The 11,943-nt window shown below is 43.8% G+C and overlaps 1 protein-coding gene across 1 annotated transcript; it reads right to left on the bottom strand.

Moving 5' to 3' along the window:
• Positions 1–442: 442 nt before the first annotated feature.
• CETN1 (centrin 1) lies at positions 443–961 on the bottom strand. The gene has a single exon (XM_055416809.2). It carries the CDS (start codon positions 959–961, stop codon positions 443–445), a length of 519 nt encoding a protein of 172 aa, XP_055272784.1.
• Positions 962–11,943: the final 10,982 nt, after the last annotated feature.

Raw genomic sequence — 11,943 nt, 5'->3', positions numbered from 1 at the left:
TTCAAACCAGGAATTCAGTTAAGTGATAATCAATGGCTGGATGGCCTGTTGGTGACATCTTATCCTGTGAGAACGACTTGAACGTAAGCAATAATACAGGTAGCAAGATAATTTAAGAATACCAAAGAAACAACAAGGGAACCACAATGCTAGTTGTCTCAAGAGGCCACGTCGCCTTCAGTTTAAAGAGTGTCCACCAATGCAAGGCAAATGGTGCCTGGAGAGAAGTTTCAGGACCCTTGATTCAACCCAGGTCCATTCTTGGGAATGAAAACCAAAACTCAACATTAAAAGCATTTGAAAATTCTATAATTGAACTAGAGATTTGGAAATAGAACTATCTAGACAAACTGGGGGGAAGAGGAGAGATGGCTCTGGCCTCCAACTCCAGATTTCACGAATCGAGAAGCAGGGAAGCCAGACAATTTCCCTAGAAAGGGACTCAGTAGAGATTGGTCTTTTTCATGATGCGAAGAAACTCATCCTCGTTCACTTCGCCGTCTCCATCTCGGTCGGCTTCGTCAATCATTTCCTGGAGCTCTTCATCCGTGAGGTTTTCTCCCAACTCTTTGGCCACACGCTTCAGGTTTTTGAAAGAGATCTTCCCGGTCTCGTCATCATCAAAGAGCCTGAACGCCTTCAGGATTTCTTCCTTGGTGTCTTTCTCAGCCATCTTCTGAGTCATCACGGCCAAGAAGTCGTTGAAGCTGATCTTCCCGGTGCCTTCTTTGTCCACGTCAGCGATCATCCTCTTCATCTCCTCCTTCCTGGGTTCAAAGCCCAGCGCCCTCATGGCCACCTTGAGCTCCTTAACGTCGATGGTGCCGCTGCCGTCAGCATCGAAGAGGTCGAACGCTTCGCGAACTTCTTGCTTCTGCTCTTCAGTGAGTTCGGGCTTGGGCCCCACCTTTCTTTTCTGGCTGGTGGAGGCCCCGGTGGGCTTCTTGAAGCCGGAAGCCATCCTGCGGCGACGGCGGCGGTTGTTCCGTAACGCTTGAGATCACCGCGCTGGCGCTCGGGCGCCCCGGCCAGGAACGCGGGGTCTCGGCTCAGGCCTTCCCATCTGCGTCCCTTGTGGTACCCAGGACCCTGCTGGCTAAGCCCGCCCCATCTGCCAGAGCTGACATACGTTACAGCCACAGTTCCCTCGGTCATTACCCACTTTCCTCGAGCTGAGACCTGAGTGGGCAAGAACTGCCTGTAACCACGTGGTCTCCTTAAACGTGCAGGCCCTTGCTCTTTCCAGGCCATTTGTCAGCATTCATAGGACTAGGTTTGTAGGTTTATTTGGAGGTTTGTAGGTCCTCGCTCCTTTTCCATACAAATTAAAAAACAAGCAAACAAAAATCACCAAAACAAACAAAAAACCATGCGCTTGGTCTGACTGTACATTTAGGATACTCAGGATTGAGTTTGATCCCTTGGCATAAAATGTGCGGGAAGAAAGAATATTAAAAGTCACACCGCGAATTCAACTCGATGTAAATGGAAAACAGATAACATGGAAAAAGTTATGTAGAAAATTTGTAGGACTTTGTCTCCTGACATTACACTCAACAATAATAAAAACATCACTAGCTTATTGGGCATATGCTGAAATAGGAAATGCAGTATCCGAATAGAAGACTTACTTTCAGCGTTTCAATTCTAAGAACTCGGTATAATTGTGCTTGAATAACAGTCATTATTCTATTCAGGAGGCTTTGATTTGGAGAGAGGGGAGCAGCAAGCCTGCTTTCTGGTATTGTTTTTTTTTGTTTTTGTTTAAGTAACTCTCGCAGCATATTACTCTCACTGTTTGCCATCCAGTTGGGGCTGTGCTGAAACCCACACTCTGCTTGGGCACTGGACACAGGAGGAGGTCATGCAGAGTGTGTTGGGCCTCAAAATTGCCTCCTGAGAACAAAGGGTGAGAGGGAAATGGATGCTTTGCAGGTGAAAAGAAAGAGCAAGTTTATCAAGTAAGCCCATAAGGGAACTGTGTTTAAAACTGTTCTGTAGGCCTAGGACTCAGTTATTTTTGTCTGATCCAAGTCTGGACATCTTCAGGGTTTCTCCATCACATAAATTAAAAAATGAGTGTTTCTTTCTAAATAATTAAAAACAATTCAAATAAACTATTACTGATTTTGGTGGTTAAAAAAATTGCTCTGTAGTTCTTTAAATGGTTAAAAAAACAGAAAACCGACAATTTTAGCATTCTTTATTAAAAAAAAAATCCCTCAGTTTATCACTATTTGATCAGTGATAAGAAAGGGCACTTTTAAGAGTTTTAATTGACGAGTTTTTGTATCTCCAACATCTAGAACAGTGCTTGATGTATATTAAGTAGAGTAATCAATGTTTGCTGAGTTAAATAAATGACATTAATGTTGGGCTTAAAATATTTCTTTTTTTTAATACTTCTTAATTTTCAAAATGAAACAAACAAAAAAGATTAAATTATGCTAACAGAGTTTTACAAATTGTTTTTTCAATTACTGATCAGATATTGTTTTACATGACATGTTTAACTAGCCAGGTCTCACTACCTGCCCCAGTCAATATGTGACATAATGGACAGAGGGCCTGGGTACAGGGTTTCTAAAGGTCAAGGCAAAATATCCGGGATGTTCCTCCCAATACCCCCACCTCCAGCAGATGTTGTCGCAGGTGGTGTCAGCTCAAAATAGACTTTGGCAGGGGTAGACACTGCCACTGCTCATCTTTTAACCCTGCAAATCCTCCTACTTTCTTTACCAGGTCCAAAAGCCTGGGATCTTATCCCAAACCTTATTATTTCTGTGACCTTGAGAAAGCCACTTAACCTCCCAGCCTCAGCTGAGACATCTGCAAAATAGGCATAATTATAGAGCTTCCTACTAGGTGCCTGTGAGTGTTGAATGAACTACTCCAGGGACAGTTACTATAGGGAGCTACTCCAGGGGCCATCCCGGGCTGGGTGACTATTAGTTGAATGTGAATTCCTCCCAGACCTTGTGCATTTCTTTTGACACCCACTCTTCTGCCCAAATTCAAGCCAAGCTATGATGTGTTGGAAAAAAACTGAGGGATAGAAGCTGCTTTATATAGAGCTACATTTGGGCCAAGCTGAGCTCAAAGCAAAACAGTTGTCATAGTTTCCAGATGTGTGGGATCAGCGGTCACAACCAAGGGCCACCAAGAGTTCCCTTCGCAGAAAACAGCACTCTTGGCCAAAGTCAGCTCTTCGTGGGGAGTTACTTTATGTTCATAGTCAGCGATCTGGTTTTAAAAAAGAAGGGAAGCTTACACTGAGTGTGTGCCTAGCACTGGGCTTCCTCATCTCATCTGTTGTCTTATTAAATCCTTGAAATCATTCCTCATTTTGCAGAGAAAAAAAAAAAAAAGAGGCCTGGGAGGACTTGTCACATATCCAGTGGTGCAGTGATGGCTGTGGGATTTAAACCTTGGCTGGTCTGAGTCTGATGCTGAGGCTTCATTCACCACACCATGCTGCTTTCTCCAAAAGTTGAGGTCATTACCAAAATGCAGGATCACTGGGAAGTTATGATACTGAGTTTCTGCCCTAAGTCAAACAACGATTTAGCATCTTGCCTAGAAAGGTTAACAGGAGTTTGTAGGCTCTCAGACAGGGTTCCTTTCCGTGTCACTGACAGAAAGAGTAATACGTCTGGAGTTTACCTCTGCTCTTCAATTCTGCTTCACCTCGTCCCCTTTGGGTACAAGTTAGTGGGAAGGAGTTTGCGCAAAGTGTTTTCAGTTGGCATTAGTCAGAGACTATATAATGCTTGTGAAAATCAGCTTCAATGTTTTAAAGTCACTTTTCTAAGTCAAACAAGACCAACCTAAAGTGAATGAGATATTCTGGAAAATCAATGGTTAGGAGTGGTTTTGTTCTCAGCTCTCAACATTTTTTTGTACCACAGTGTCCTAGGTAATATGCTCAGTTGTTGATTATTTAAGATGTGGCGAGGAGGCAAGGTGGTTGTTTCGATCTGGTCATGGAAGATTAGCAGCTAGAAGGTCGTGGCGGGGGGGTCGGGAAAGAGCTGCTGGAATTCCACAGCAGGGTCTGGAGTCAGTTGAGAGCAAGAGAAAGGACCCACGCAGCTTGCTTATTCTAATTATTTGGTTTTCCATCTGACTTGCATGGCATGAATAAGGTGAGGCACAGGAGCCTTTTAAAATTTAAGTTGCACTCAGCAAAGTCAGCAAATTCCAGGTGCCACCCAAGGCAGAAAATATGCATAATAAAATTGCTTTATTGCTGCCTATTTACTTTCCAACAAATGCAGAACAGAAAGAATGCCAATGCTTGATGAGTCTACACAAGCAGGATAACTGTGTCTGTAGGGGCGTGGCCCCCAAACCAACAGTAACAGAACGAAACTATTTATTCGTGACTACATGGGGTTATTTACAAGAAATAGACTCAGCGGCAAGTTTTACAATCCCGGTGGTCTCAGAGTGGGAATACGAAGTCCAGTTCAGTGACTCAACCCAGGGCTTTTTGGCAAGCCCAGGAACAGACTTAAAGTGTCCAGCCAAGGGCTACATAATTTCTCATTCCACGAACCCCAGAAATAAAGAACTACTCCTCTCAGATACAAAAGCAGACTGTGTTTTAGAAAAGAATTTACCAGAATCTCACACTGGTTCTCAAACTTTCACCCGGATACTCCTAATAGCAAAGGAAATCTAAAACACTCCCATGGGATCTAGGAGAACATTTGGAAGAAGCCTACACCAAGAATGAAATGTCTTTATAATCCTGTGTTTGGTCTTTTAAAAAAGTAAATTTTGCTTTCTGTTTCATTGCACACTTGCTGGTTTTACTATAGTTTTAAATGACTGATCATTGAGCAAATTTGATTACTTTCAAGAAAAAATGCTCTATGCTTATTTGGTAACTTTAAGTATACCTCCAGGGACTAGAATATGGGTTTCTCAGGTGGTTCAGTGGTAAAGAATCCACCTGCCAATGCAGGAGATGCAAGAGAGTGAGGTTCAATCCCTGGGTTGGAAAGATCCTTTGGAGAAGGAAATGGCTACCCACGCCAGTAATCTTGCTTGGGAAATCCAATGGACAGAGGAGCCTGGTGGGCTACAATTCATGGGGTCACAAAGAGTTGGACACGACTGAGCAGTCACACACAGCATAGGTGAAGGAGGAAACAGAACAGGCTCCATCTTGAAAGCAGGACTCCATCTTGGGCTGGACTGTGGACTTTGAGCTATATACCCAGTATCTATGGAAACGACATACCAACTGTAAAAACAGACCCTCCGGATGGAAGAACCCCAGGGCTCATACCTAGACTCTCCATTGCCTAAAAGAATACCCTAATTATCTGTGTAACCAAATAGAATCATAAATTCTATTATGCTTATTGGGGTATGACCACAGGCCTATTGATAATTGTCCACTGTTAACTCCCTAGGCTTAACGCATATGAATCAGGGTTAACTTTGATTGTATCTTTCTCTTCCTTTGTTCAGGCTAGTTTCAGGGAATTTGGGGAGGTGGGTTTGGGCACGTACACTTAGGGTATATAAGGTTTTCACAAATGCTGGTCGGGGTCCTTGGCTAAGATGAGGCTCTGCCTTGGGCCTACAGGTATAATAAACTGCACTTCACTATCTGCGTTGTCCTTCTGAGTGAGCTTGTTTCCTGGAACACGTGGCTACAACATAGGGACTAGAATAACCTTGTATGTTTTAGTAAACTCAGATCTATTGTGGAGTTTGTGGTGAAAAACATAAAGATGGCCAATGTTCCCTACTCTTCCCCAGCCAAGATCTGCTCCACTTATACATCATTTGGATTTGGGTGTTGAAGAAGAAGGAAGGAAAAATGTGAGGAGAAATGAATCTCCAGGGCATGCGGAACTTGTGGGCTAAAATGAATTGCATCCATTGAAAGAATGGCTGCCTTCTCTTCCCAGAGGCCACATCAGCCCCACTCAGACACTGTTCTGATGGTAATAAGCTGAGAAAGACACAATCTGTGTTGACATAAACAAAGCAGAACCTCAAAGGTTTTATGATCCAGCAGTTGACCACCCTGTAAGGAGTCTCTGGAGGACTCCCCCAAGTCCAGGCACACAACAGAAAATGCAGAACCAAGAGGAATGAGAGTGGCTTAGCCGGATTTTTTAAATATCTCATAGACTAAGCTATTAGTTTCTTCTTTGATCCACCTTCTTTCATTATCCAAGGCCCCTGAGACTTCAGCGTGAGAAGCTGACTCTTCTGTTAACTAAGAATTTTCTGCTTCCCAGACGGGGAAAGGTCAAAAGCCCACGGGGGTCTTAGTAACACAGAATGAGCAAAGTGGCCTGCGTGGTTAAGGATGTATTTAGGGATTAGCAGTGACCTGGGGAGTTCATACCCTTTTAAAAGACCTTGAAATTTAAAAAATAAAATAAAATAACCATGCAGGCCCAAGAAAACAGGTCTTGTGAAAAACAGGTCAGGCAGAACCTGGTATTTGCCCAGTCCTTGCATCGCTCACTGGAGTTCAACTAGTAAGGACACTTCTCAGAGAAAAGGACAGACAGAGGGAAAATTGAAATCTGGCCTCAAGCCTGTTCATGCCTAGCTGCTTTAGTACAGTATCAATATCTTTTTTTTTTTAATTGGAGGATAATTACAATGTTACATTGGTTTCTGCTGTACAGCAACACAAACCAGCCACAAGTATACACATAGCCCCTCCCTCTTAAGCCTCCATCCCACCCCTGCATCCCACCCCTCCAGGTCGTCACAGAGCACTGAGCTGGGCTCCCTGTGCTATACAGCTGCTTCCTGCCAGCTGTCTATTTTATACATGGTAGTGTATATATGTCAGTGCTACTCTCCACTCGTCCCACCCTCTCCTTCTCCTGCTGTGTCCAAAGTCCGTTCTCTACGTCTATCCCTGCCCTGCAAATAGGTTCGCATCACTATCTTTATCCAAGGATGGACCCTGCTGTGGGGCCCGCCCATAGGGACAGTGAACTGCAGATGGAGCAGTCATCTGGGTGATTCTCTTTCCCTGAGCCTGCATGGAAGGAGAAGCGCCCAGTCTGCCTGTCACATTCCTGTGACCTTTTCCCCCAGCACCTCCTTGGGAGTAGAGGACTCGCCCCTGTGACTGGCAGTGAGGCCGATCCAGGTAGGGTCCTAGACGCTACTCCTGGGCCCCAAGCTTGGACCCTGAGGAAGCGGAACAGCGGGGACTGTGCCCCTTCCCCACATAGGACACAACTGCCCTGTTATCAGTTCCCCAGAGTCTGTTCCCCTACTTACTGAGAACTGGAGAGACCAAATGAAAGTGCCAGGAGATGGTACAGAAAATGTGTCCTTTTAGGAAGAAGGGATTTGCATTAACAACAAAATCTAAGAAGTAGATTTTGACCGAAAGTCACTTTCGTGCCTGCAATATAGAGTTATTTATAGTTACTGCTTTATTGGCAAATTTATATTGCCAATAAAACAATATTGGCAACATAGATTATATTATAGTATTATATTTTATATTATTTTATATTGTATTATATTCAGGCGTGGCAGTGACTATACTGCATCTTCTCCCTTATTTATTTATTTTTGGCCTCGCCCTGCAGCATTTGGGATTCTAACATCCGCACCAGTGATTGAACCCATGGCCCCCTGCAGTAGAAGCAGAGCCTTAACCACTGGACATCCAGGGAATTTCCTGCAATATACATTTAAAAAGAAGCTTCTGAATTACAGTGCCACTGCATCTCAAAGTTTAGCAGTTGTGTCAGCAAACAAAATGTTCAAGGAAACCAATAGGTCACGTGAGTCTCTTCTGAAGCAGCCACTAGAAATCCCTTCACCAACATGTAATCATAATCCTGCTCTTGCCTGTGACACCTCTAAATAGGAAAGGGGCAGTCAGGGCAGGAGGAGATGATGTCCCCTCATCCTTTCTCCAGTTGGCAACTGACCATCCCCATGGAGGTTTCTCATTTAGATGCTGGCGAAAACGTCTATTGAAACTCAGTAGGCTCATCACCCGGAATGCTGGTCCCCCTCCTTTCCTTCAAGTTCTATATTTGCTTCCACACAGTCCTTTCCAAATTCCTTTGGTTTCTGGATCATTCTTATCTGAAATCCATGTTCTCTTTTATTTTTTCCTTTGGCATAGGTCAGGGTTTCTTTTTCCCTGAGTGTGGTGCATGGGACAAAACTTAAAATGGAAACAGTGGTTTACTCATGGTATTGTTTTCACTTACATCTCATAAAAATGTTGGTCTGCCAGGGTGATTTCAAGCTTCAGTGCATAGTGGGAGCCCATAATTAGTTAATTTGAAAGTTCCACAATCCTCTTAGAATCTCATAGAGGCATTTTCAGTAAGATTTTAAGGATAACAGATGGGCATCAGGCAAGGGGGCAAAATTGGCTTTCAGATGTAAACTTCCACTTCAAACTCATCCATCGAGTCAGGCTGAAAAAGGTGAAGAAGATACATATTTCACTGCAGACCTGTCTTTGTGACCTTATCAAGATTGTGACTATTTAGCAAATCTTAAGAAAGTGATAGGCATTATTTAGCTGTCTTTATAATTTAAAACTGTGAACATCCTAAATTCACAACACAGTCAAGTTTTCGAGACTAAGACATAAACTCTTTCATGCTTACACATTGTTCAAAATAAAGGAAAGAACGCCTTAGAAACCCCGGTTCATCAGGATTAATTTAGTGCGGGGAAACTCCCGGCATTTACAAGGCTGGGGTTAATGGTTAGATAAATGGAATAGGATTAAGAACATATTCGGAAACTATTCTTCATCTTGGAGAAGGCAATGGCACCCCACTCCGGTACTCTTGCCTGGAAAATCCCAAGGACAGAGGAACCTGGTAGGCTGTAGTCCACGGGGTCGCTAAGAGTCGGACACGACTGAGCGACTTCACTTTCACTTTTCACTTTCATGCACTGGAGAAGGAAATGGCAATTTAGTGAACAGAGATGTCTTTCCTCTGTTGTCATTGTACTTTGGCGGGCGCAGCCCCAACAGGAGAAGCCAAGGGGTGCAGCTCTTGGGTACATTATGATCTGAAATAAGTTGTCTCAATTATGTCAGCGGCCTGTATACACTGGGCGATCCTGTGGCCCAGATGCAGAGGCGTCTGCGCGATGAGGGCCTTGAGCTTGGCCCAGAGCCCTGGGTACCGCCTTTCAACGCAAGCCCTGCCCACTGTTAGTCACATGGCCGCAGGCCTGCTAAACTTCAAGTTCCTATAACACAGGATGGTTAACCTTACAGGGTTGCATTGGTGATTACAGGAGATAACGTGTGTCAAGTGTTTAACACAATGGTCCACCTAAATGCTCAGGAAATGTCGTGCGTTGTGGTATACAAAACATTCTTACATGCACATCTACTACCTCGGTTCACTGAAAAAGCCGACGAGGTATGTTTTATTGTTGCCATTTTCTCAGTGAATCACCTGAGGTTAGAGATTCTCAGCCATTTTCCGATTCACACAGAAGATTCAGTCCGTCTGCTCTTTCTCCACCTCCATCCCCCCAACCCTTCTTTCCTGGTGTAGCACCAACTTCCTCTCATATAGGCCCTTGGAAGGAGCTGCCGAGTCAAGGCTCTGTCCAGTTTAGTCACTTAATATTCATTAGCTACAAGTTTAATTATGAAGCCAGTGGTAAGGAGCCCGCCAGCCCACGAAGGAGATACCAGAGATGAGGTGTTCAATCCCTGGGTCAGGAAGATCCCTTAGAGGAGGGAATGGCAACCCACTCCATTATTCTTATGTGGAGAATTCCATGGACAGAGGAGCCTGGTGGGCTACAGTCCATGCAGTCACAAAGAGTCTGACATGGCTGAGCAACTAACACAATGCTTTAAATGTAAACAATGACCTAGTTGCTGAATGTCCTGCTCCGTCCAGTCACTAAAGTACCAGACAGGTAGGTCCACCTACAGCTGTAGGACCCAATTCACCCCAGAGGTGGGGGAGCTGGCCCCACCCACCGTCCTGAGAAACAGCAGTAGGCATTAGGTAAATATTCGCTGACCTGCCTCTTGAGAAACCTGTATGCAGGTCAGGAAGCAACAGTTAGAACTGGACATGGAACAACAGACTGGTTCCAAATAGGAAAAGGAGTACATCAAGGCTGTATGTTGTCACCCTGCTTATTTAACTTATTAGCAGAGTACATCATGAGGAACGCTGGGCTGGAAGAAGCACAAACTGGAATCAAGATTGCCGGGAGAAATATCAATAACCTCAGATATGCAGATGATACCACCCTTATGGCAGAAAGTGAAGAAGAAAGAACTCAAAAGCCTCTTGATGAAAGTGAAAGAGGAGAGTGAAAAAGTTGGCTTAAAGCTCAACATTCATAAAACTAAGATCATGGCATCTGGTCCCATCATTTCATGGCAAATAGATGGGGAAACAGTGGCAACAGTGTCAGACTTTATTTTTTGGGCTCCAAAATCACTGCAGATGGTGATGGCAGCCATGAAATTAAAAGACGCTTACTCCTTGGAAGGAAAGTTATGACCAACCTAGATAGCATATTAAAAAGCAGAGACATTACTTTGCCAACAAAGGTCCGTCTAGTCAAGACTGTGGTTTTTCCAGTGGTCATGTATGGATGTGAGAGTTGGACTGTGAAGAAAGCTAATCACCGAATAATCGATGCTTTTGAACTGTGGTGTTGGAGAAGACTCTTGAGAGTCCCTTGGACTGCAAGGAGACCCAACCAGTCCATTCTAAAGAAGATCAGTCCTGGGTGTAGTGTTCATTGGAAGGACTGATGTTGAAGCTGAAACTCCAATACTTTGGCCACCTCATGCGAAGAGTTGACTCATTGGAAAAGACTCTGATGCTGGGAGGGATTGGGGGCAGGAGGGGAAGGGGATGACAGAGGATGAGATGGCTGGATGGCATCACCGACTCAATGGACATGGGTTTGAGTGAACTCCTGGAATTGGTGATAGACAGGGAGGCCTGGCATGCTGTGATTCATGGGGTCGCAAAGAGTCGGACATGACTGAGCGACTGAACTGAACTGAACTGAAACATTCGCTGCGTAAAAGGTTGTCCTGAAGTGGGTTTTTGCAGATAATCTCTTTGTTTCATCACCCCAGCCTTCTCTTCCAAAAGATTATCTGCCTCTGGAATTTATCTTTAAAAAATAATCACAAAGAGAAGAAAGCAGAAAAAAGTTATTCATGATATTTGTTATGTGAGCCTTAGGGACAAAACTCCGTTCTCTCTCCCCATCAATAACCTACACTTTCAAACATTAAGGATTCCTTCTGGGCTATTTTAAGGAGCGAATTTATTAGTTCTATAGCATCTTGTAATCCTGAGGTATTTAAGAAAACTACATTCTTTGGATTCTGAAACTCTGGCTGTTTCCCTGAGCTACTTCAAACAATGCAACTTTCGCTGACGGGGCACTTCGTGGGCCAGCAGTGTTGTTGAATTGTAAGTAAATAATCTTGAAACAAATCCGTAGTTGACACACTGTCATATTATGTTTACTGCTCCAGAGGAGGGATTTATTCTGAGGATATTGAAAAATTCCATTGCTGGTTGGGGGAAGTGACAATTGGGATCACTCATAAATTAAAGTGACTGCCCTCTGTAGCATAGATATGGTCCAAAACATTGAACACACACTAAAATGTCATATGCGAAATAGAACAGCACTGGATAGAAACAGGTAACGTCGCTAAATAAAAACAGATACTGTAGAAATGACAGATGTTTAAACTGCCAAGTTTGGCTAGAGCTAGAGCTGTTCTTCTCCCAGGATTAATAAACATGGGACTTCTAAAGTGAAGCAGAAAAATGAACTTCAAGTGCATCCTGCTTTGGTTTAGCATAGATTTCATGATGTAATAGAGGTGTTTTTTTTTCTTCCCCTAAACGGCTTAATATTTAAGGAGCCTGCTATCTGTTTTCTTGTAAGAAGGGC

The sequence above is a fragment of the Moschus berezovskii genome, chromosome 28, assembly GCF_049115385.1.
Source record: "Moschus berezovskii isolate FMDL1 chromosome 28, NW_MosBer_1.0, whole genome shotgun sequence".
Lineage (NCBI taxonomy): Eukaryota > Metazoa > Chordata > Mammalia > Artiodactyla > Moschidae > Moschus > Moschus berezovskii.
This window is presented reverse-complemented; position numbering and strand designations above follow the sequence as displayed.